A 26,145-nucleotide genomic window follows, 5' to 3' on the forward strand; every position below is an offset into this window, starting at 1 on the left:
ATCGCTATTCTAGTGCAATTGTAATCACTGAAAAAAACTTATTGTAATGATTTAGGAAAATGTTATTCTTGTTATTGTTCACAAGGGTTAATGTTTTAATAAAATAGTTTAAATTCAATCAAAAATAATTGTAATTTTGGTATAGAGTTTTGTCATTTTTGTTTGTGTATGAAGTATTTGGCACATCTTGTGTAAAATTTTAAAGTGCACTTCCTTAACTTTGTTTGGAATACAATATTTGTTAATGTGGTGCAGCACGCGGTTGCTAAAATAATCTTCACACAATACCTTCTTTCAAAGTCAGGGCATGATCACAGAGTTTCTAAAAGTAGAGACGCAACATTGCGAGAATTCCGGGAACGCTTGTGAAGCAGACCAGGTTTGGGGTTTGAGAAGTCAAATGGAGAAGTGAAAAAGTATTCCTCAGTTGTTAGTTTTCTCGAAATCTAAAGGCACAACCTATATTCGAGAGTTTCTTACGTATTTGAACATGTTAGTAGTCCAACCTCGTGAAAGTGACAAACGTTATTATTTTCTTCCAAAACGACATAATATCGAAGGAGTGCCTTTTGATTTGACGGCTTGCACATGCGCAGTTCGGCGCAAGACGACCGTTAGACTTGAAGGCGTTTCTCTGCGCATGAGTTTAGCTAGCCAACGTAGCCATGACATGACCTTACAACCGTGATCGGGGAGTTCTATTGGAGAAGCAGTTTCTACCTGTCTGCGGTATCACGGTGCTTTCAAGACAACCGGGAACTCATGAAGTCAGTGATCTTCAGTTCGGAAAGTCGGAGCTCTAGAAAGATACCCTAGTATCCGACTTGGAATTCCGAGTGGGTGACCGTTCAAAACGATTTTTCCCAGTCAGAGCTCGTTTTTTTCCCGAATTCCCAGTTTTTGTGAACGCGGCATTAGTCAAGAAACCTGCCTATTTTCCTCGAAAATACGAAATGTAATGATTCCAAAGCTATACGATATTACAGAGAACAAGTTAATTATCTCACATCTCGGCTATACGATATTACCGAGAACAAGTTAATTATCGCACATCTCGGAACAGATTTGTAATGTTTCTTGTTGAGTAAATTCATGCTATTGTTTTTTTTCTTTAGCTAGCGCCCAATTTGACTCCCATTCACTCCTTGAAGAGCGCGCGTTTCCCAAAATCGCCCAAAATGCACCGCGCGTCCCATTGACAACGCATGGGCAACGTACACAATATGCGTTGGAGTTTTCCATCTCCTCAAAAGTTTCTCTGGCCCGATCGGGGATTTCTATTGGAGAAGCAGTTTAGACATCTTCATACCAAAGCATATTTTTTTGTCTACTCCGTTATTTCTGATCTGTGGACTCCAGTAGTGTTCTAGGACTATACGAAGGGTCTTCAAAAGGAATTTTAAATCATGTCTGAGGTATGTATCGAATTTGTATTGTTTTGGGTATTATATTGTAGTTACCATAATCAATGATGACATGCATAGCTATATTATTATGTTGATTTTCAGTTTCAAGTGCAGGTTCGCTAAAATGTGTTAACTTGGCTTTGTCGGCTAACATTACCGTTAGCACTGTTAACGTAATTGTGTTTAGCTATCTACTTAATAAGCTATAACAAAAGTGTATTATTGTTTTAGCCAACCTGGTTTGAATTTAGTATAACAAATTCTAAGGAGCTGGCACTTGACTTGGCACCACTAGTTGTCCCCGTCAGTTTTGTATCAAGTTTGAATTAAACTCCGCTAACTCGGTTATTGCCTTTTTTTAAACGGAGCCATTCCCATGCTCCCACCCGATGAAACGACCCGTTTAATTTGTTTGCCAGCTCAATGTCTGGTTCCACTCCCAAACCAGGGGATTGCGTTTGCCACAACTGTCTCCCTGCTTTAAGGGTGTGGAGCGGCTTTCGACATAGCCCAAGGCGCTGATTGTGTGTGGACTAAAAACACGCTCCTGGGTTGTATATCATTACTTGCTTATATATTATCATGGTGAGAAGAAGCATGTTAAAGTTATTATAGCAAACGTTGACTAGCGTATAGCTGGTTTGGAGTTATAGGATGAAGGAAGAAGTGTTGGCGTTTTGCTCAATTATTTCATCATAACAGCATAACTAGGCAAGAAGCGCCCTGAACGAAGGTTTTGAGGCCAGTTTCTATGTTCTGCCATTCTGGCCTCAAGTTGCTCAATATAATGTCATCATGACTTTGGTGTGGTTTTACTGCCTGTAGGCTAAGAAAAATGGACCCAGATGAGATCAAAGTTCAATTTATGCCAGCACTGACTCTATCAATTGCTCCAGTGATTATCTGGCTCAGGGATGGGCAACTGGAGGCCCACGGACCGCCCCTCTCGATACCCCCTCCCCTCCTCAGTCGGGGTCTTAGCTTACTGTTGCTAGTTAGAATAGTAAACTAAACAAAAATATAAACGCAACATGTGAAATAAAAGATCACATAAATTGTTCATATGCACAAAAAATGTATTTATCTCAAATTTTGTTAACACATTTGTTTACATTCCTGTTAGTGAGCATTTCGACTTTGCCAAGGTAGTCCATCCACCTGACTGGTTTGGCATATCAAGAAACTGATTAAACAGCATGATCATTACACAGGTGCACCTTCTTCTGGGGATAATAAAAGACCACTCTAAAATGTGCAGTTTTGTCACACAACACAATGCCACAGATGTCTCAAGTTTTGAGGGAGCGTGCAATTGGCACCAGAACTGTTGCCAGATAATTTAATGTTAGTTTCTCTAATCATAAGCCACCTCCAATGTTGTTTTAGAGAATTTGGCAGTAAGTCCAACTGGCCTCAACTTCAGACCACGTGTAACCACACCATCCCAGGATCTCCAAAAAACATCTTCTTTACTTGCGAGATGGTCTGAGACGAGCCACTCGGAGGGCTGATGAAACGGGGTTTGTACAAACAAACAATTTCTGCACAAACTGTCAAACAGTCTCAGGGAAGCTCATCTGCATGCTCGTCGTCCTCACCAGAGTCTTGACCTGACTGCATTTCGGCATCGTAACCAACTTCAGTGGGCAAATGCTCACCTTCGATGTCCACAGGCATGCTGGAGAAGTGTGCTCTTCACAGATTAATCCTGGTTTCAACTTTACTGGGCAGATGGCAGACAGTGTGTATGGTGTCGTGTGGGTGATAGGTTTGCATCGTTGTGAACAGAGTGCCCAATGGTGACGGTGGGGTTATAGTTTAGGCAGGCATAAGCTACGGACAACAAACACATCTGCATTTTATCGATATCAAATTGAATGAACAGAGATACCATGATGAGATCTTGAGGCCCATTGTCGTGCCATTCATACGCCGCCATCACCTCATGTTTCAGCATGATAATGCACAGTCCCATGTCACAAGGATCTGTACACAATTCCTGGAATCTGAAAATGACCTAGTTCTTCCATGGCCTGCATACTCACCAGACATGTCACCCATTGAGCATGTTTGAGATGCTCTGGGTTGATGTGTACAATAGCGTGTTCCTGTTCTAGCCAATATCCAGTAACTTCACATAGCCATTAAAGAGGAGCGGGACACAATTCCATAGGCCACAATCAACAGTCTGATCAACTCTATGCGAAGGAGATGTGCCGCGCTGCATAACGCAAATGGTGGTCACACCAGATATTGATTGTTTTTCTGATCAATGCACTTACCAATGAGCAACTGTGGACCCTCATGATGACTTCAGATTTTTTGTGGCCCCACTCCCATTAAAGTTGCTTACCCCTGATCTAGCTCAATCTTTTTGGGATAGGGGGCAGCATTTTCACTTTTGGATGAATAGCGTGCCCAGAGTGAACTTCCTCCTACTCTGTCCCAGATGCTAATATATGCATATTATTATTAGTATTGGATAGAAAACACCCGGAAGTTTCTAAAACTGTTTGAATGATGTCTGTGAGTATAACAGAACTCATATAGCAGGCGAAAACCTGCGAAAAATCCAACCAGGAAGTGGGACATCTGAGGTTTGTAGTTTTTCAAAGCTTGGCCTACCGAATACACATTGAGATATGGATAAAGTTGCACTTCCTATGGCTTCCACTAGATGTCAACCGTCTTTAGAAACTTGAATGAGGATTCTACTATAAAGGAGGGGCTCATGAGTCTTCTTTGAGTCAGTGGTCTGGCAGAGTGCCTTGGTCTCATGACGCGCGCTCCGACAAGAGTTACCTCTCGTTCCAGTGCTTTTCTTCAGACAAAGGAATTCTCTGGGTTGGAACATTATGGATGTTTTATGTTAAAAACATCCCAAAGATTGATTCCATACATCGCTTGACATGTTTCTAAAGGACTGTAACGGAACTTTTCGAGTTTTTGTCTGGACGAAGTGCCTGCGCCTCATGAAGATGGATTACTGGTCTGAACACGCTAACAACAAGTGGCTATTTGGACATAAATGATGGACTTTATGGAACAAATCAGTAATTTATTGTCGAACTGGGATTCCTGGGAGTGCCTTCTGATGAAGATCATCAAAGGTAAGTTAATATTTATGGTGTAATTTCTAACTTTGTTGACTCCAAAATGGCGGATATTCCTCTGGCTGTTTTGGGTTCTGAGCGCCGTTCTCAGATTATGCTTTTTCCGTAAAGTTTTTGTGAAATCTGACCCAGCGGTTGCATTAAGGAGAAGTCCATCTTTAATTCTGTGAATAACACTTATCAATGTTTATTTATCAGTATTTCTACAAAATCACTGGATGTTTTGGAATCAAAACATTACTGCACGTAACGCACCAATGTAAACTGAGATTTTTGGATATAAATATGCACATTATCGAACAAAACATACATGTATTGTGTAACATGATGTCCTATGAGTGTCATCTGATGAAGATCATCAAAGGTTAGTGATTCATTTTATCTATATTTCTGCTTTTTGTGACTCCTTTCTTTGGCTGGAAAAATGGCTGTGTTTTTTTGACTTGGCTATGACCTAACATAATCATATGTTGACACGATGGGTAGATTAACAAGATGTTTATCTTCATTTGCTGTATTGGACTTGTTAATGTGTGAAAGTTACATATTTCAAAAAAATATTTTGGAATTTCGCGCACTGCCTTTCCGCTAGCGGAACCCCTGCCCTAGAAAGGTTAACCCTTTTCAGACATAGATCTGCTCATTCTACTGTAAGGTTGCTGCCATTTTCTAATGACACTGTACAGGAACCTGTCCATCATATAACTGATTTAACTTGGGAGCAGCAATTTTCATGTGCATGTTTAGCTGACTTTAACTGCATATTTTGCTTCCCCTCCATCCAGGTGGATTTTGATAAGGCTGCAGAGGAGGTGAAGCAGCTGAAGGCTAAGCCAGCAGATGTGGAGATGCTCAGGGTCTACGCTCTGTTCAAACAGGCCAAAGTGGGCGACGTCAACACCAGTAAGCCTGTCGGCGTCCTTCCAGTGCTTTGTGATACCCCTCCATTCTAGAAGTCTCATTGTATAGTCAGTTGATTGTGTGTGTTTTTCTTTGTTTCTGAAGCTTGTCCTGGGGTGCTGGATTTCACTGGGAAAGCCAAATGGGACGCCTGGGAGAAGGAGAAAGGTGTGTTTCCTGTAGCCCTTCCTCATTTAGCCTGTAGAGGGCACTGCTCAAATCAAACTTTATTTGCCACGTGTGCTGAATACAACAAGTGTAGACTTTACTGTGAAACGCTTACTTACAAGCCCTTAACCAACAGTGCAGTTCAAGAAGAAGAAAATATTTACAAAGTAGGCTAAAATAAAAAGTAATAATAAAAAGTAACACAATAACGAGGCTATATACAGGGGGTACCGAGTCAGTGTGCAGGGGTACAGGCTAGTTGAGATAATCTGTACATGTAGGTGGGGTGAAGTGACTATGCATAGGTAGCAAACAAACCGAGTAGCAGCAGTGTACAAGAGGGGGGTCAATGTAAATTGTCCGGTGGCAATTTTTATTAATTGCTTGGGGGTAGAAGCTGTTGAGGAGCCTTTTGGTCCTAGACTTGGCGCTCCGGTACCTCTTGACGTACAGTAGCAGAGAAAAGTCTATAACTTGGGGGACTGGAGTCTCTGACAATTTTATGAGCTTTCCTCTGACACCGCCTATTATATAGGTCCTGGATGGCAGGAAGCTTGGCCGCAGTGATGTACTGGGCCGTTTGCACTACCCTCTGTAGCGCCTTACGGTCAGATGCCGAGCAGTTGCCATACCAGGCAGTGATGCAACCGGTCAGGATGCTCTCGATGTTGCAGCTGTAGAACCTTTTGAGGATATGGGGGCCCATGCCAAATCTTTTCAGTCTCCTGAGGGGGGAAAAGGTTTTGTTGTGCCCTCTTCACAACTGTCTTGGTATGTTTGGACCATGATAGTTCGTTGGTGATGTGGACACCAAGGAACTTGAAACTCTCGACCCGCTCCAATACAGCCCCGTCAATGTTAATGGTGGCCTGTTCGGCCCGCCTTTTCCTGTAGTCCACGGTCAGCCTCTTTGTCTTGCTCACATTGAGGGAAAGGTTGTTGTCCTGGCACCACACTGCCAGTTCTCTGACCTCCTTCCTATAGGCCGTCTCATTGTCAGTGATCAGGCCTACCACTGTTGTGTCATCAGCAAACTTAATGATGTTGGAGTCGTGTTTGGCCACCCAGTCGTGAGTGAACAGGGAATACAGGAGGGGCCCAAGTACACACCCCTGAGGGGCCCCAGTGATAAGGATCAGCGTGGCAGACGTGTTGTTGCCTACTCTTACCACCTGGGGGTGGCCCATCAGGAAGTCCAGGATCCAGTTGCAGAGGGAGGTGTTTAGTCCCAGAGTCCTTAGCTTAGTGATGAGCTTCACCTAAATTAGGGGATCAGTGTTACACAGCTGTGGATCTCCTCAGCTCAATTCATTTACACTGTCATAAAGTATACTGGTTGAGACAGACAGTTCTTAAACAGTAGCTCATTGTTAACTAAATGGGTTTTCCTTTTCTTACTTGACTCCCATAGGGAAGAGCAAAGAGGATGCCAGGAAGGAGTACATTGCCTTGGTAGAGGAACTGAAAGGGAAGTGCGGAGTCTAAGAAATGACTGACTGACCGGGCCGACCGCTGGCAGTGTAGAACCTTGACCTCTGTGGTCAGCCCACACCTCGTCTTAATCCCAACGAGTATGCCCGTTTCTACAAGACCTGGGGAAAATGCATATGTCAAATCCTTTGTAATTCTAGCGGTGCACTTGGTTTAGCTGAGGTATGTGCAAGGGTGGTTGGAGTTTGCATTTTATGGACTATTCAAATTGTTCCATTGTACAGAACTACCTAAATCAAGCACACCTCAAATGACATGTGTTTTACCCAGGAATGTTTGCTACTGTGCATTGCACTAAGAATACAGGACCAACAAGCCACCGCTACGTACAGAGACAAACCATCCTCCACCATCAACTTCCTAGTTAATGTTCTCAACTGGTTGTTCAGCCCACAACCTCCATAAAGTTTACATTTGTTTTAACTTTTCTGTTGTCAAGCTTGGTTATTTTATGAGAGGAGATTATATAATTTGCCTTGCATCACATACCCAGTAAACCACAAAATGTGTAACGGTTTTCTTGCACTGAAGGAGAGGAGGACCAAAATGCAGCGTGGTTACTATTCATGGTTCTTTAATAAAGCAACTACACATGAACAAACTAACAAAACCAGAAACGTGAAAACCCAAAACAGCCCTATCTGGTGCAAACACAGAGACAGGAACAATCACCCACAAAAACCCAACACCAAACAGGCTACCTAAATATGGTTCCCAATCAGAGACAATGACTAACACCTGCCTCTGATTGAGAACCATATCAGGCCAAACATAGAAATAGACAAACTAGACATGTAACAGAATGCCCACTCAGATCACACCCTGACCCAACAAAACATAGAAACATACAAAGCAAACTATGGTCAGGGTGTGACAAAATGTACACTTTGTCACTCACAACTGTGCCCCTTTGCACATTCAAAACATTTGTATATTCAGAAAATGTATAAGGGTCAAAGACGTATAAGGTTTTCAAAGTAGCAAAAAAATAAAACGGCAATTACAATTTCTTAAAAGGCTTTTTTTTATGTTCAGTGGAGTGTCACCTATGCCGTTATATTCAAGTATAAAGCCAATAATTCATTTTTATTGTGATTCATATGAATGTACCCTAGTAAAATGTAATTCAGTAAAACACTAATTGTTTAAAAAAAAAAATCTTCATACTCACAAGGGTCATGCTTAGACTGGCAGGAATATAACTACCCAGAAAAAAATGACATTTTATTTTGAATACGATGTGTCACGGGTACAACTCAAAATTTGTTGAAGGTTTTTCCCAAAACCTTCCTGCCTTGCACTGAGAAAAATTCTAAATCTATGAAAATATCTTTCACTTCATCCTATGATATTTGTTTTGTCTCTGAGTCAACAAAACAGTTATTGTATTTTAATATAAAATACTGGTGTTATACTGTATGACGCTATTTTGTTACACTGAATGACACTCATAGCAACACTTTGCACAAACACGGTACATGCATTGCTTGTTCTTGAGATCACATAATGGAAGACAGTAACTCGGAAACGCTTGAGGTTTTCAGCAACCCTCTTTGGCTCAACCTGTCAACTATGTGTTTCACATTCTCGTGATCGAGACACGCACAGGTGTTGTGGTCATGTGCCTTCGGCTTTGTAATGTAAAAAGGCCGCAGTTGTAAAAACTGTCTGTATGACAGTGAGTGTCCCATCCACCTCTGAATTGTACTCTGCATGGAGTTCTTTTAGAGATGTCATGAGTATGCGCCTCTGAACCTTCTTCATTTGCGTGACCGTCTTCCCTGAGAGAAAGCAACTATTTTAATCTCCACTGAGAAATGCAATGACCTGTGTTTTCCTCACTAAAGATATATATATTTTCCCTCGTGGCCTGTATTTTTAACTTGGATTGTGTTTTAATTTATTTGACCTTTGCATGCCCTTTCGTAATTTGTTGCTTTTTTGTTGTGATTGTTTTAGTTGCATTTCCAGTTGAAGAATTTTCTTCTTTAGTTTTAGTTTTTCCTTTTGCAGCCGCTTACAACACTTTGATACCTTTTTCACTTTTTCTGGAGTGGCGGAAGCAAGTGGTTGCTCCACTGTTTGAGATTGAGGCTCAAGGGATTTCTCTAGTTCTGGAGTCAAGGACTCAGATGGTTGTTCTAGCTCTGGAGGTGAAAATTAATGTTGTACTTTTTCAAGTTGTTCAGGGGGCTGCTCAAAAGCGTTTCCGTCAGTGGATACAGGATTTAAGTTCATCACCACATTAATTTGTTAGATTTTTTTCACTGCGCCCCCTCTTATTTAATCTAAATTTGTCCCTCTTTTTTCCAGCATCAGATTGTGTTATTGTATAGATTGGTGGATGTTCAGGTTTGACATCCTTCTTTCTTCTCTGATCGCTAAAAACGAAAATGTAATAGTTATGACACTGGCACAGAATAGAATTTGCATCCATTAAATGTTATTAGTAGTCTATTAATAGTAGGCTATACAATGATAACACTTAATCAAAGTTTAAAAGTTAAATCAACTCCCTCCCTTTCTCAAACATGACATGTTTTGTTACTATTTCATTGCTAATGTTAATAATAATCACTTTACTATAATCTACGGCAGCACTTGACGTTGCATTAAGTTGCATTATTACACGATTATTACATGATAGTTCATGTTGTAATTATGCATTGTTACACTGTAACTGCTCAATTTCTATTCAATGCAATTTACACAAATGCAATTTCAAGATACCTACACAAAATAGCTACATCAAATGCCCATCAAACTACTTCAATTCAAACTGGTACAGTCTTGATTTTTCATAAAGGGCCCCAAATGTGAAGCAGCTATTAACTAATATAATTCACAATCCATTTATAATTCATAATTATGTGTGTGTGTAATATTTTATTAACTAATATAATCCATCAGTTATATCTTAATTGCAGTGCAATAAAAAAATAACTACAGTGTAATAGTGCAATTTAATGTTGCGTTAACCGCCCAGCTTTATATCCTATTATATCCTATTCTGTTGCTGACAGTAGCGTGAAACCATGAAAACAGTACCTTGCTTTTCTTCTGGCTAGTCTTTCCTCCCAAGCAACTGGATCTGCGTTAATCTTTTGTCTGGGCCGTGCAGCCCTCTCCTTACTAGACGACGGTATAAAGTATAAAGATAATGTGCCTTGAAATACCTTAAAATTCCATAAAATAGTTAAATGATAATATTCAGTATGCATACAACAAGTAAATATGAATTGCATGATTAAATGTTGTAAACTAGTGAAAACATGGGATAGCAATGTTACTGTCATTCAGCATAACGGGTGACGTGGTATAAACATGAAACTTTTGGACAAAAGCATGATACTGAAGGACAGATTTCATACATAAACATATTTAACAGGCAGTTCCTTGACCACCTATATAAAGTAATTACTTTGATCTATAAGGATTATTCTTACTTTTCATATTGAATATAGCTTTTTATAAAATAATAACATTAAAATGATGTTTTGTAGTGTTGTACTGAAGGACATGCATTTTTGTTACAAAGGTTACTAGAGGGTGAAAAGGTGAAATCATCAAATATTTGAGAGAGATTTACTCACCTCATCACATTGATAGATGGTCTTCAATGGGTCTTTATTGTGATGTCACACACTGTCACATGATTACCATCATGTGAAATGTGTTAAAATGACTTTTTACCTTTGTTATACTGAATGACATTGATGAAGCACAAAAGTCCGGACAAAAGTTATTCAAGTTTTTAAATATTTTTTAGATACAGCATGTTGTCCTTTATTCTATATATTGTTGCAAACACTAATACAATTATGCCATGGGTGTTCATTTATATTTTTAGGATGAATTTCTACATTTTAAAAACACTTTTGTCATTAGAATTTTAACCTGGTCAGTTACACTGAAGGACATTTTGACACTTAGAAGCTCAATAACTCCCTTAATTTAATAGTTTGCAAAACAAGTATTTATGGGTCAAAAGAAGGGTAAGAGTTGAGTGAGTTAATATTATATTTATCTTTTTATGTTAAATGAATGGCCTTCGGACACCAAATGTACACGTAAACTCAGAAATCAAGAAGAATACTTTGTCAATTTTCCAGGTTTTTTTTTCCACCTCGCACCATGTCCCGGGGCCAATGGTCACTGAGAAACAACACTTGGCATTTGTAGCTTATCGTTTCTTGCATAATGCATCTGGCAGTTTCACAAGATCATTATACTTGTTGTAGCAATGATTAGCTCATATTAGTTCAGGAGGCATGTTGAGCTTTGCACTGCTTTCTCACAGTTTGAGACAACATTTCTCAGTAGTGAAGAGTTGTTCATGCAATAATTGGGTGAGCCTACATGTATATATTAGTAATGGTGTGGGATTGGGAATCTCAACAATGGGTAGGCCTACATGTATATACACTGCTCATACAAATAAAGGGAACACTTAAACAACACAATGTAACTCCAAGTCAATCACACTTCTGTGAAATCAAACTGTCCACTTAGGAAGCAACACTGATTGACAATAAATTTCACATGCTGTTGTGCAAATGGAATAAACAACAGGTGGAAATTATAGGCAATTAGCAAGACACCCCCAATAAAGGAGTGGTTCTGCAGGTGGTGACCACAGACCACTTCTCAGTTCCTATTCTTCCTGGCTGATGTTTTGGTCACTTTTGAATCGTGGCGGTGCTTTCACTCTAGTGGTAGCATGAGACGGAGTCTACAACCCACACAAGTGGCTCAGGTAGTGCAGCTCATCCAGGATGGTACATCAATGCGAGCTGTGGCAAGAAGGTTTGCTGTGTCTGTCAGCGTAGTGTCCAGAGCATGGAGGCGCTACCAGGAGACAGGCCAGTACATCAGGAGACGTGGAGGAGGCCGTAGGAGGGCAACAACCCAGCAGCAGGACCGCTACCTCCGCCTTTGTGCAAGGAGGAGCACTGCCAGAGCCCTGCAAAATGACCTCCAGCAGGCCACAAATGTGCATGTGTCTGCTCAAACGGTCAGAAACAGACTCCGTGAGGGTGGTATGAGGGCCCGACATCCACAGGTGGGGGTTGCACACTGAGCACATGTGACAGACGTGACGGTCTGGAGACGCCGTGGAGAACGTTCTGCTGCCTGCAACATCCTCCAGCATGACCGGTTTGGCGGAGGGTCAGTCATGGTGTGGGGTGGCATTTTTTGGGGGGGCCGCACAGCCCTCCATGTGCTCGCCAGAGGTAGCCTGACTGCCATTAGGTACCGAGATGAGATCCTCAGACCCCTTGTGAGACCATATGCTGGTGCGGTTGGCTCTGGGTTCCTCCTAATGCAAGACAATGCTAGACCTCTGGAGTGGCTGGAAAGTGTCAGCAGTTCCTGCAAGAGGAAGGCATTGATTCTATGGACTTGCCCGCCCGTTCCCCAGACCTGAATCCAATTGAGCACATCTGGGACATCATGTCTCGCTCCATCCACCAACGCCACGTTGCACCACAGACTGTCCAGGAGTTGGCGGATGCTTTAGTCCAGGTCTGGGAGGAGATCCCTCAGGAGACCATCTGCCACCTCATCAGGAGCATGCCCAGGCGTTGTAGAGGAGGTCATACAGACACGTGGAGGCGACACACACTACTGAGCCTCATTTTGACTTGTTTTAAGGACATTACATCAAAGTTGGATCAGCCTGTAATGTGGTTGTCCACTTTAATTTTGAGTGTGACTCCAAATCCAGATAAATTTGATTTCCATTGATAATTTTTGTGTGATTTTGTTGTCAGCACATTCAACTATGTAAAGAAAAAAGTATTTAATAAGAACATTTCATTCATTCAGATCTAGGATGTGTTATTTTAGTTTTCCCTTTATTTTTTTGAGCAGTGTATTAGTAATAGTGTGGGATTAGTAATCTCAACAATGGGTAGGCCTACATGTATATATTAGTAATAGTGTGGGATTGGGAATCTCAGCAATGGGTAGGCCTACATGTATATATTAGTAATAGTGTGGGATTAGTAATCTCAACAATGGGTAGGCCTACATGTATATATTAGTAATAGTGTGGGATTAGTAATCTCAACAATGGGTAGGCCTACATGTATATATTAGTAATAGTGTGGATTAGTAATCTCAACAATGGGTAGGCCTACATGTATATATTAGTAATAGTGTGGGATTAGTAATCTCAACAATGGGTAGGCCTACATGTATATATTAGTAATAGTGTGGGATTAGTAATCTCAACAATGGGTAGGCCTACATGTATATATTAGTAATAGTGTGGGATTAGTAATCTCAACAATGGGTAGGCCTACATGTATATATTAGTAATAGTGTGGGATTAGTAATCTCAACAATGGGTAGGCCTACATGTATATATTAGTAATAGTGTGGGATTAGTAATCTCAACAATGGGTAGGCCTACATGTATATATTAGTAATAGTGTGGGATTAGTAATCTCAACAATGGGTAGGCCTACATGTATATATTAGTAATAGTGTGGGATTGGGAATCTCAGCAATGGCCATACTTGCAGCGTTTAAATCTCTGCTGTCATGGAAGAAACATTCTTCCTTCCTGTCTGCTTCTCCTGGCGATAGCAGAGTATCCCGTAACCAGACTTCTAATAACTACGGGGGGGGGGGAAGTCAATCAATTCTGTCTGAATAGCTAGAGGGAGGGGACGGTTGAGATTATTCTTAAAGGAGACTTGCATTGTTTTACAAATGATGGTTGTTAATCATACACAGGTATAAACTCTGAACACTGAACCTTTGATATTTGAAGTGAACACATCTTTTCCGCTGCCAGTTTTGCCTCTCGGTCAGGTGGAGTACAACACCATGACCGCTATTCAGATAAAGGTAAATAGTCATGTTTTTTTATTATAATGACTGTTGTTAGATTTGCTTGTAAATCATATAGTATACATGCTTCTAAATAAGTAGGATACATCTGTTTTTGCCAGATTGTCAATGGTATCATGTCCATGATGTTTATTTATTCATTGATATTCAGTGTTCTGTCATTACCGACGTGGTTGCTTGTGTTAGTGCACAAACAACAGACTCATTGAAACAACAGACTCAGAGACTTTCTCTCATACATTAATTTTATGATCCCCTTTTATGATCACCTCATTCCAACTCTCACATAGCCCACATAATCCTCTCAGGACCTCCCTGCTGTTTTGATGTTCCCAAACCTTTACTCTTTGTGTGATGTGTGACAGACTTATTTGAGTGAATAATCAATTAAGAAAAACTCAGTAGACAAATATGTCAATGAAATATAGGCAAATAGGCTATCAAGGAGCTGACGCAAGTCACACTAATCCAATAGCCTGTTATTTGTTCCCTTTTATGCTTACAGTCTTAATTCACATGAGTGAATGCACCCATTGTATTCTACACAGCAGGATCTGCTACTCAAGCCCAAATTTCTCCTTAATCTACTGATTCAAACTCTGCTGGAGAGCAGCTTTACCAAGGTTACTGGGTTCGGGACTCCAGATAGATTTACTTACAGTGGAGTTTAAGGCATGTCCCTGTGGTCGCATATTGCCCTGTGTCTTTGTCTCTGTCCAAGTCACACAGGTCGGTACTGTACTCTGTACCTGCATAGTTCTAAACCCCAAATTCACTCAATCCCCTTTCTGTAGGTCTCAGTAGGAGCACCCCGACAGAGGTGTATCTGGGGTGGGGGCGGGCCTGGTCCTGTGTCGCTCTATGGTCTCCCTGGCTGTGGTGGGAGCCATCTTTGGCCTGGAGTTGCTGGTCATATCGCAAGTGATTGAGGACCGGGACTCGGGCCGGCGGTGTGGCCTGGGGTCAGCTCTGGTGCTTGTGGCGGCGGCGCTGTCGGCAGGGGGAGTGGTGGTGTTGGTGTCTCTGCTCCGGCAGCAGGCCTCTCCTTTGGGCATCACCCTTACCTTCTGGTGCCAGTTTACCGCAGTCTTCCTGCTCTTCCTCAACGGCATGGCAGCGCCACATCCATCACATGGCCCTGCAGGCACCACCTAGAGGCCACCTAGGGAAATGCTAGAGGTGAAAGAGCACAAGGAGTCCAGCAGTGTCCAGTTACAGCAGTAGGGCAGAAGGCATTTTCATGTTCCAAACACGCAGACGTCACAGGAACAGTGATTTCCTGCTGGGATTAGGTTTAGGGTTACGCCCAGGGTTGAGGACTGTGGAGTATAGTGGACATCAGGACATCTCTTCATCCATGGGTGTTACAGTGCCTGAGATGTAACAGGGTCTTTTGGAATGGATCGGCTGTGTGTATGATTCCTCAAGGCCTTGTGCATGTGCAGCTTGTTAATAGCACATACTGGGAACAGTAAACAACGACTGCTGCCTGTCTATATGCAGTCAAATCATCTTCATTGTTTTGTGGAAATACAGCTCTGGATTGTGTAGAATATATTTTTTTTTACAACATATGTTATTCTTAGTTACACTGAGCGTAGTAACTAATGTGTAACTTCCTTTTAACCCCTTGGCCTCATAGCTACATGATGTACAGTGGGGCAAAAAAGTATTTAGTCAGCCACCAATTGTGTAAGTTCTCCCACTTAAAAAGAAGAGAGGCCTGTAATTTTCCTCATAGGTACACTTCAACTATGACAGACAAAATGAGAGAAAAAAAATCCAGAAAATCACATTGTAGGATTTTTTACTGAATTTATTTGCAAATTATGGTGGAAAATAAGTATTTGATCAATAACAAAAGTTTATCTCAATACTTTGTTATATACTCTTTGTTGGCAATGACAGAGATCAAACGTTTTCTGTAAGTCTTCACAAGGTTTTCACACACTGTTGCTGGTATTTTGGCCCATTCCTCCATGCAGATCTCCTCTAGAGCATTGATGTTTTGGGGCTGTTCCCTCCAAAGATTTTCTATGGGGTTGAGATCTGGAGACTGGCTAGGCCACTCCAGGACCTTGAAATGTTTCTTACGAAGCCACTCCTTCGTTGCCCGGGCGGTGTGTTTGGGATCATTGTCATGCTGAAAGACCCAGCCACGTTTCATCTTCAATGCCCTTGCTGATGGAAGGAGGTTTTCACTCAAAATCTCACGATACATGGCCCCATTCATTCTTTCCTTTACACGGATCAGTCGTCCTGGTCCCTTTGCAGAAAAACAGCCCCAAAGCATGATTTTTCCACCCCCATGCTATACAGTAGGTATGGTGTTCTTTGGATGCAACTCAGCATTCTTTGTCCTCCAAACAACGACGAGTTGAGTTTTTACCACGGGGTGAGATCTTGCGTGGAGCCCCAGATCGAGGGAGATTATCAGTGGTCTTGTATGTCTTCCATTTCCTAATAATTGCTCCCACAGTTGATTTCTTCAAACCAAGCTGCTTACCTATTGCAGATTCAGTCTTCCCAGCCTGGTACAGGTCTACAATTTTGTTTCTGGTGTCCTTTGACAGCTCTTTGGTCTTGGCCATAGTGGAGTTTGGAGTGTGACTGTTTGAGGTTGTGGACAGGTGTCTTTTATACTGATAACAAGTTCAAACAGGTGCCATTAATACAGGTAACGAGTGGAGGACAGAGGAGCCTCTTAAAGAAGAAGTTACAGGTCTGTGAGAGCCAGAAATCTTGTTTGTTTGTAGGTGACCAAATACTTATTTTCCACCATAATTTGCAAATAAATTAATTAAAAATCCTACAATGTGATTTTCTGGAATTTTTTCTTTCTAATTGTGTCTGTCATAGTTGAAGTGTACCTATGATGAAAATTACAGGCCTCTCTCATCTTTTTAAGTGGGAGAACTTGCACAATTGGTGGCTGACTAAATACTTTTTTGCCCCACTGTATGCCAGTGGTAACAGATTAAACAGCCCAGTAAGAGATAGGAAGGATAATGACTTTTAAAATACATTTATGACATTTATTGTGAGAGTTGATCTTCTCATTGCCATCAAGTCGTACCATCATTAATCCTGTGTGAAGCACATGTAATATAACTAACATAGCATGGTTAAATTGATTCTAGGAACTGTCACCAACACATTCACACAAATTCCTTTAAACTTTACAACAGCTCTTGTTTTCATGGTTAAACATACACATATCATATGTAACACTTGGAATATACATGTTAGAAAGCCAATAAATAAAATTAAGCATGTCCACATGGTCCTTTAGAATACCTGGTCATATTGACAATTGTACAATAGGTAGGTGCATTCCTGATAGTCATGCAGTGTGTGTGCCATGCGTGCCTGCAGGTGAGGATGAGGAAAGGTCAAAATAGCAAACCCATGCACAGAAAGGTTTCAGCGTTTTGACCCCACAACCAAAGGTCCAGTCCTGTCACTAAATGCCATGCCGGTCAAAGATCATATACACTCAACAGAAAAAAAATAAAAAGGAGGTCTCATCCTTCAAGAGTCAAACAGGAATGTCAGAATGTCACCGATAGACTGTGGAACACACATGGCACCTATCCATTGACAAAGCCTCGTAGGTACAGTATAGTGAGGAGTGACTGGATGTGCTACACCTGACTAGAATGGCGTGTGGAGGGTCCCCGGGTCAGGAAGGAGACCTGGGTATGGGCCCCTACACTCTGACTCATGGAACCATGTTGGCACCTGGCCTCCCCAGGTAGATGCTGCTTTAGCCTCCATCGCCTCCACCTCCTCCGAACCTCATACTGAACCTGGGGATAGGGTGTCAAAGGTCAACAGCCAGGGTCAGCCAATCCCCTCTCTCTATCCTCAATAATCTACTACTGGACACTGAGCTGTGGTTGTCAACTTACCTCTCCATTCAGAAAACAGTATAGAACTGCTACTACAAACCCCTAGAATAGGACAGAGCACAGACAAAGGGTTAGGTAAACTAAACTAAATTGGCGGAAAATAGCATAGCGGTTAAAGTGTTGAGCCAGTAACCGAAAGGTCGCTGGTTCGCACACCCTAGCTGACAAGGTGAAAAATCTGTTTATGTAACCCTAATCTTCTCCAGGGGTGCCATACTACAATGACTGACCCTATCAAACAACACATTTCACTGCACCTATCTGGTGTGTGACAATAAAACATGTTTTTTTACTCACTGTATACCAAAGAGTAGATACACTGAAAGTTTGTAGCAGGGATGTACTGTATGTACAGTACACCCACAGAGTTGGGAGAAAGGTACTACAGTACCTGAGTGGAAGCAAAAGCCAGCTCGATAAAGTTCCATATTTCACTGACTTTATGTGGGAGGAATGCAAAGAGGACGTAGTGCAAACCAAAGAGAGATACCAGGAGAACGGTGGACTTAGCAAGCCTCCTGAAAATAAACATTTACAAGTACATAAGATATCATCAACATGACAAAAGTGTTTTGTTCTGTAGATATTAAATAGCTTTTGGTCAAAAAGAATAATATGTAACTCACCTATACTGGTTCAACTCATTTCTATGCATTTCCTGTGTCCTCAACTTGGCCACCAGGATTCTTATGATACTCAGAAAAAACAGCAAGTTAACCTGTGTAAGTGACAGATTTTGAGTGAGGTGCTGACTCACAGAAAATCACAAATTAGTTTATGGGGTCAAAGGTTATGGCAGAACTCACAACGATGAAGAGGAGAACAGGAACTCTGAGAATCCACCAGATCCCCTCGTGTCCCCTCCTCTCCCAGCACCTTTAAAACCAGGGGGAGAGAGAATACACACACACACTATATGTGAGGAGCATGTAAGCATTATTACATAGATACTTGAATACAGACATAACCTACCCTTCATTCTCCTGGGTATATTTTGCCAAACTCCAGGCTACTATAATGACCATTGGGGAACCTGTAGAGGCAAACAGTCAGACAATGGAATAGAAAAAGACAGAAAATAGATGATGTTAGAGCTCCCAGACAGTCCAATTGAGTGGACAGAAGTACATAGCCAAAATCAATGGTATAATCTTTCACTTTAGCAAATTTGTCCTTCAGTCGTGTTAATTTAAGTTTGCTAAAGATAAACAGGCTTACCCCAGCCCAGGACGATGTACCACCTGAGGTGCCTCTTCTGGGAGAAGAGGGAGACACTGACCAGGCTGTACAGGTAGTGTCCCTCGGCCAGCAGCCAGCTGTAGTTGGCCATGATGCAGTAGTTGGAGAAAGATGTTGCAATCTTACAGCTGACCTATGGAGGGCGACAGAGGACCGAGACAGGCAGGAGGATAAGTCAACTCAACCAGAAGGAAGGGAAGGACGTGAGCCTTGTCTTCTTCTTCTAAGGGGTTTCTATATATAGATGAATGTTATATGATTAATGCATGTACGTAATAAAATTTAGATTGCAAGCGTGATTTGAATTTTTTGTATTGATTGACCGGCTGATTGAACATAATTATGGTCTGATTGTCTGGTTTAGTAATTGGGTGATTGACTGGCTGGCAGTCAGTGATTAGGAGTCACTGGGTAATAAATGTTATGAAGGGATTAATAGTGATTGGTAGTAGGCACCGGATAGGAGTCACAGTGGAAGTGGTCATCAGAGGAGAAGAGCACAGCATCTCTGATGAAGATGAAGGTGGCTCGGAGGATGAAGGAGAGGAACAGTTGGATGTGGACGTAGTTACGGGTGCAGTGGAGCCTCCTTGTGGGAAGACCAAGGACACAGAGAGATAGAATAAAATACATATATTCATCATTTCATCCATTGACCCTTGTACATGCAGTGGACACAGTGAAGACAGGAGATTAAGATAAACAGTTGACAAAGACAAGCATTTTAGACAAATGGAGAAGTGGTAAAAGTCATTCCTAATGTTAAGGGATGAGCAGAACAATTTATGATCTACTACAAGTATAAAACAATTGGACGGCCCCCAACTATACCCACCTGAACAGACAGAGTGTGGCAGTGGCGATGGTAAGAGACGCAGTAGAGATAGCATAGCCCACCGAGTACATGACTTGCACATAGAGGAAGTAGCCATGGGACCTGGGTGCCTGGGGAAGCAGAAACAACACTGTTCATCCAAAAGGGCATATTATAAGCACTCTGAGTTTATGAATGTATGAGTTGGGACTTTTTCATTCAGAGAGAAAGATTGAAATAGAGAAAGAGAGAGAGAGAGAGAAAGAGAGGGAAAGGGGGATACCTAGACAGAGAGAGAGAGAGAGAGAGAGAGATAGAGAGAGAAAGAAAGAAAGATGTGTAAGGGTGGACAGCGTGTCCTGGCCTAACAGAAAAAGAGAGAGCAGAGAGCGGGGGTTTGGACCATGTCGTTACTATCTGTCTCTTAAATCACTGTAGTTAAGCACCGCTGTCCTCCCAGCAGGAAGACCACTCGGAACAGACTGGGAAGAGGAGTTTTGAGCAGAACCAGAACATTTCACATTGTGATTTACTCTTTTATTCCACCTGCAACCAGTCCAAATACAACACTGGGTCATAATCTGTTCCTAAATGACATCAAATAATAATAATAGGTTTACTTTACCCCAGGACACTGAAATGTTATAAATCAAATCAAATCATAGGTTTTATTGTGCACCCATATCCACTGACTCTCGCCCAAAAAGACAAGCACCACTGTAGAAGAACTGAGTGCCAGCCTATCAAAATGCCAAGGGAGGAAAAACACGATATGAGGTCATTAAAGAGTATTGGGACTTAGCACACCTGTGGATTCACATCATTCCTGAGGAGCATATCCCACAGAATTCTGCTTATATCACGCTATACCACAATAAACATAAAGTTCAAATGCAGAGACTCCGAGATCATTGAGCGCTTTTGAAGTGACAGGTTGTTGTGAAATCCGTAGCCCATCTCCTCTGTGCTGCATCAGCATAAAATAATGGCCTTCTAGCAGTCATTAGGACAAAGATTCAGCAGGAAGCAGGCAGGTAGAGGTGCAAATGAGTGTTAGATTTATTTACACAGCGCTGGTATTTCAAAGATGAAGGTGAAATTTACAAATAGGATAGGCTATATAAAGAAAAAGCCTCTCAACAGGCAAAACCTGTCTCAACCAATAAAGCACAGGTGGGGTCTCCCAGGCTCAGATACAGCCTCCCCTTGAGTTACCCAATATTTAACTAACTAGAACATGCCCAACCTGTCACTCAATAATTTGAACTGCTATTTTTTATATAGAGACATAAAACTAAAACTGAACTGAGAGGCTAAGTTGCCTTTAGCCGCCTCGTGGAACCAGGTACGAATCACATCATCCTACCTCAAAAGGGAAGGTGAGGGTCTCAAAGGCATACTCGCAGGCTATCTCATGTGGAGGAAACGGCTCAGTCCAGCCGTGCTCTGTGCAGTTCCTGTATACTCTGCCTGTGAGAGGAGAGAACACTGGTTTGCTAAAGAATAGATCTAAATAACGTTATTTTACAATCTTGACCATTACCCATCATTGCAACCGCTTTTTCCAGCTGGGATACTGTTTATCCTGTAATAATGCCTAAAGTACACAGGCATTACTTAATACCTGACATACAAAACCCATTTACAATCATCAACCTTGAACATGGATGTGTCTGATGATGTTCTAATGTGTAACTGTTAAGGTGTCTGTCACACCCTGACCTTAGAGAGACTTTTTATTTCTCTATTTGGTTAGGTCAGGGTGTGATTTGGGTGGGCATTCTAGTTTGTCTGTTTCTTTGTTGGCCGGGTAGGGTTCCCAATCAGAGGCAACTGTCTATCGTTGTCTCTGATTGGGAATCATACTTAGGCAGCCTTTTTCCCACCTGTGTTTGTGGGTAATTATTTATTTTCTGTGAGTTTGTGTGCGCCATAGTTGCGTCACGTTCGGTTTCTGTTTACCTGTTTTTTGTGAAGGTTTCACTTCGATTAAAGATGTGGAATTACATGCACGTTGTGCTTTGACTCATTTATGACAGGGAGTTTGAAGACAGTGAACGTGACAGAATTACCCACCACAAAAAGACCAAGCAGCGTGCGCCAACTTGGAAGACGAGCTGGACTGGGGAGGAGATTATGGCAGGGGACGAAATCCTGTCATGGAAGCAGGCGGAGGCAGCGAAGTTAGGTCAACAGCGGAAGCCCGAGAGGCAACTCCAAACACTTTTTTGGAGGGTGAACACGGGGAGATTGGCGTAGTCAGGGTTTAGACCTGAGCCAACTCCCCGTGCTTACCGTGGGGAGCATGTGACCGGTCAGGCACCGTGTTATGCGGTGATGCGCACTGTGTCTCCAGTGCGCATTCACAGGCCGGTGCGCTCTGTGCCAACGCCCCGCATTTTCCGGGCGAAAATAAGCATCCGGCCAGGACAGGGTAGTGCCAGCTCTACGCTGGAGACCTCCAGTGCTCCTCCACGGCCCAGTGTATCCGGTGCCTGCTCCACGCACCAGGCTTCCAGTGCATCTCCCCAGTCTGGTGAGACCTGTTCCGGTTCCACGTACCAGGCCTCCAGTATGTCTCCCCAGCCTGGTAAGCCCTGTGGCAGCTCCACGCACCAGGCTTCCAGTACGTCTCCTCAGTTCGGTGAGACCTGTTCCGGCTCCACGTACGAAGCCTCCAGTGATGATCCATGGCACGAAGCCTCCAGTGATGATCCATGACCCGGAGCCTGTAGTGATGATCCATGGCACGAAGCCTGTAGTGATGATCCATGGCACGAAGCCTCCAGTGATAATCCATGGCACGAAGCCTCCAGTGATGATCCATGGCCCGGAGCCTGCAGTGAAAATCCAGGGCATGGAGCCTCCAGCGACGGTGCCCCCAGCGACGGTCCCCAATCCAGAGACTCCAGCGACGGTCCGCAGTCCGGAGCCTCCAGCGACGGTCTGCAGTCCAGAGCCTCCAGCGGCGGTCTGCAGTCCAGAGCCTCCAGCGGCGGTCTGCAGTCCAGAGCCTCCGGCGATGATCCACAGTCCGGTTCCTCCGGCGATGATCCACGGTCCGGTTCCTCCGGCGACGATCCACGGTCCGGTTCCACGGAAGCGGAGGGATCAGCGTGCGGAGCGGGGGATTCGTCCCGAACCGGAGCCGCCACCGAGGATAGATTCCCACCCGAACCCTCCCCTATAGAGTCAGGTTTTGCGGTCGGAGTCTGCACCTTTGGGGGGGGGTACTGTCATGCCCTGACCTTAGAGAGCCTTTTTATGTCTCTATTTGGTTAGGTCAGGGTGTGATTTGGGTGGGCATTTTAGTTTGTCTGTTTCTTTGTTGGCCGGGTATGGTTCCCAATCAGAAGCAGCTGTCTATCGTTGTCTCTGATTGGGAATCATACTTAGGCAGCCTTTTTATCACCTGTGTTTGTGGGTAATTATTTATTTTCTGTGAGTGTTTGTGTGCGCCATGGTTGCGTCACGTTCGGTTTCTGTTTACCTGTTTTTTTGTGAAGGTTTCACTTCAATTAAAGATGTGGAATTACATGCATGCTGCGCCTTGGCTCATTTATGACAGGGAGTTTGAAGACAGTGAACGTGACAATGTCCTTGGAATGCTTAGTCATGTATGTGGGCATACCTGTGGTGCGGAGGAATCTGGGACATGGCTGTGACACAGTCTCTCCCACATCAGCATGAGGCCAGCAGTTCAGGTGGTCCCACAAACCTCTGCACTCTACAGGAGACATAATGGGTGTCATCCACAGGTATTCTAAAGGCTATCTTCATTCTTTCCACAAGGGAGGCTGAACAATTCCATTGCTCTCACAGTATACCACAAATCTTGACACATGGGGCGGCAGGGTAGCTTAGCGGTTAGAGCGTTGGACTAGTAACCGGAAGGTTGCAAGTTCAAACCCCCGAGCTGACAAGGTACACATCTGTCGTTCTGCCCCTGAACAGGCAGTTAACCCACTAGGCCATCATTGAAAATAAGAATTTGTTCTTAACTGACTTGCCTGGTTAAATAAAGGTAATAAAATACATTTGGCTGCCAACACAATATGTGTCTCGTTACTGTTATAGGAAGTCCCTTTCTAAAATCACCATCCATTTGTCAAATCACCTTGGCTTGTCTGGCAGCCCTTAGGCCCAGGTATCATATGTGTTGTGGAACAGTGGAAGAGATAGAGCACCTGTCCTTTTCTATCTGTCTCTCTCGGGACGGCAGGTAGCCTGGCGCGTTGGAACAGTAAACCGAAAGGTTGCTGGATCGAATCTCCGAGCTGACAAGTTCGTTCTGCCCTGAGCAAGGAAGTTAACCCACTGTTCCCCGGATGCCGGCTGTCGATTAAGGCAGCCCTCTGCACCTCTCTGACTCAAAGGGGTTGGATTAAACGCAGAAGACACATTTCAATTGAATGGATTCAGTTGTACAACTGACTAGGTATCGCTCTCTTAGTCTGTCTGTCCAATGTTTTATCCAATTGTTTTCTTCCTAAAAGCCAATCTGAGGGCAAATCATACTCTTTCGCCAAATGGACTATCAGAAATGTCAATTGTGGGATAGTGCTAACCACTTCAATCAACCACTTGCATTGTATTTCTCACAGCCTTCTCTCCTTCTCATCAGCAGGAAACCATGGTTACATGAGGTTTTCAGCATCCTAAATCCAATAAGCCAATGTATTATGCTACTAGCCTTAAAATAAAGGGTAAAAGAACATTGCTTCGCCTCCCATATTAATGACCCCGGGGCTCCCAGCACAGATGTGTGTTTATCAGGGTGTAACAGTATAACTTTATACCGTCCCCTCGCCCATACCCGGGCGCGAACCAGGGACCCTCTGCACACATCAACAACAGTCACCCACGAAGCATCGTTACCCATCGCTCCACAAAAGGGGAACCACTACTTCAAAGTCTCAGAGCAAGTGACATCACCGATTGAAATGCTATTTAGCGTGCACCACCGCTAACTAGCTAGCCGTTTCACATCCGTTACAAGGGCACTAAGACCACCAGATTCCACATATAGCAGAGGAGAGAAGTGTTTGGCTGATCTGGTCACCAGAGTAGTCTCACTGCTGCCTCCAAAACTCTCCATCACTCTCCATCACTGCTCCCTCTTCATTGGATGTGATTTGTGGTGTACGGATGTGCTGTTATCTAAGCTGTTTTCCTGGCCCCTCTTTGAACTTTTCTTCCTCTGTGTAGATTACATTAATGGCAATGGCCCATAGCATGACTGATTACATTAATGGCCCATAGCATGACTGACTTGCCTGGTTGTTGAGAGTCAGCCTGGCTGATGTTGATCTTGAACAGATCCTTGAAGCAGCTCTCCTCATCTTGGAGTAAGATGTAGTCCAGGTCACATTCTGGAGGAATGGCCTTCACCTTCAAACATGATTTTAAACTGCATCGCATTCTGTGTTGCAGTATATTTCTTTAGATTTAGAAATGGTATAGCCATATGCCTTTATCAAAATGTGCTGCATGTCATTCTCTCGCCCTAAACTAAACTTTAAAAATACAATTAATAATATTTTGCAATTTCAGAGGAATTTATGTTGAGAGAGCGACAATTATAGTTTAGGCTACTATCATTTTCCATTTCATGATCATGATATATACACGCATCCATTATCAAATAATTAGGAGGAATTGGAGCACATTTGAATATCACTCACATTGGAAGAGAAGTCGAGAAGAGCTGCTATAAGCACAATCCTACGCAATTGTCTGTTTATCCTCATTGCAGCTATGGTATTGCCAAGACAAACTGAGAAATAAAATAAACAAATATATTTATACGGTATCCGCTAGGAGAGACAATTCAGGTGCGCAATGTTAACCTGGACAAAAAATATCAATAGAAAATTCCAGGAATATTACTTGACCGAAGCAGAGAGTTATTCGGTGCCTAAATCCTGAAAACAGGTGACAGTGTCTTGTCCTGGTTATCTCAACCCTGATTTACACAAAACTGTAAACTTCAGATGCAGCGTAAAATAGATATTCCCTTTTCTGTAGACCCCGCCTACTGCTCAATGCGCGCCGCTGTCACTGCCTGGTCACATCCATTTAGGATACAAGTTTTATCATAGCTGGAAATTGCTTAGTTCTAAATATTTGAATTTCAAATTGTATAATTCGTTTTATTCTACCAGAGTTGTAGTTTATATACATGCTAAAGAACTGTTTCTGTCTCTGGCATATTAATTTCATTTCATGTGAACATTCAAATA

The 26,145-nt window shown here is 42.7% G+C and overlaps 3 protein-coding genes across 3 annotated transcripts; 2 read left to right on the top strand and 1 right to left on the bottom strand.

Annotated features, from left to right (window-relative positions):
* The first annotated feature begins 688 nt into the window (after positions 1–688).
* On the top strand, positions 689–7,501 carry dbi (diazepam binding inhibitor (GABA receptor modulator, acyl-CoA binding protein)). Its single transcript, XM_029638690.2, has 4 exons — positions 689–1,415; positions 5,305–5,422; positions 5,525–5,587; positions 6,999–7,501. Exons 1-4 carry the CDS (start codon positions 1,407–1,409, stop codon positions 7,070–7,072), a joined length of 264 nt encoding a protein of 87 aa, XP_029494550.1. The 5' UTR covers positions 689–1,406; the 3' UTR covers positions 7,073–7,501.
* Positions 7,502–13,739: 6,238 nt separating this feature from the next.
* Positions 13,740–17,225, top strand: tmem37 (transmembrane protein 37). Its single transcript, XM_065014273.1, has 2 exons — positions 13,740–13,936; positions 14,734–17,225. The coding sequence occupies exon 2, from the start codon at positions 14,801–14,803 to the stop codon at positions 15,092–15,094; it is 294 nt and encodes a 97-aa protein (XP_064870345.1). The 5' UTR covers positions 13,740–13,936; positions 14,734–14,800; the 3' UTR covers positions 15,095–17,225.
* Positions 17,226–17,308: 83 nt separating this feature from the next.
* Positions 17,309–25,862, bottom strand: sctr (secretin receptor). The gene is made up of 13 exons (XM_065014278.1): positions 25,588–25,862; positions 25,172–25,294; positions 23,535–23,628; positions 21,270–21,373; positions 19,925–20,034; positions 19,546–19,678; positions 19,069–19,222; positions 18,823–18,883; positions 18,657–18,726; positions 18,477–18,568; positions 18,242–18,368; positions 17,851–17,892; positions 17,309–17,748 (listed from the first exon to the last, which is right to left on the bottom strand). Exons 1-13 carry the CDS (start codon positions 25,651–25,653, stop codon positions 17,584–17,586), a joined length of 1,341 nt encoding a protein of 446 aa, XP_064870350.1. The 5' UTR covers positions 25,654–25,862; the 3' UTR covers positions 17,309–17,583.
* Between the last annotated feature and the right edge of the window lie 283 nt (positions 25,863–26,145).

The sequence above is a fragment of the Oncorhynchus nerka genome, linkage group LG3, assembly GCF_034236695.1.
Source record: "Oncorhynchus nerka isolate Pitt River linkage group LG3, Oner_Uvic_2.0, whole genome shotgun sequence".
Lineage (NCBI taxonomy): Eukaryota > Metazoa > Chordata > Actinopteri > Salmoniformes > Salmonidae > Oncorhynchus > Oncorhynchus nerka.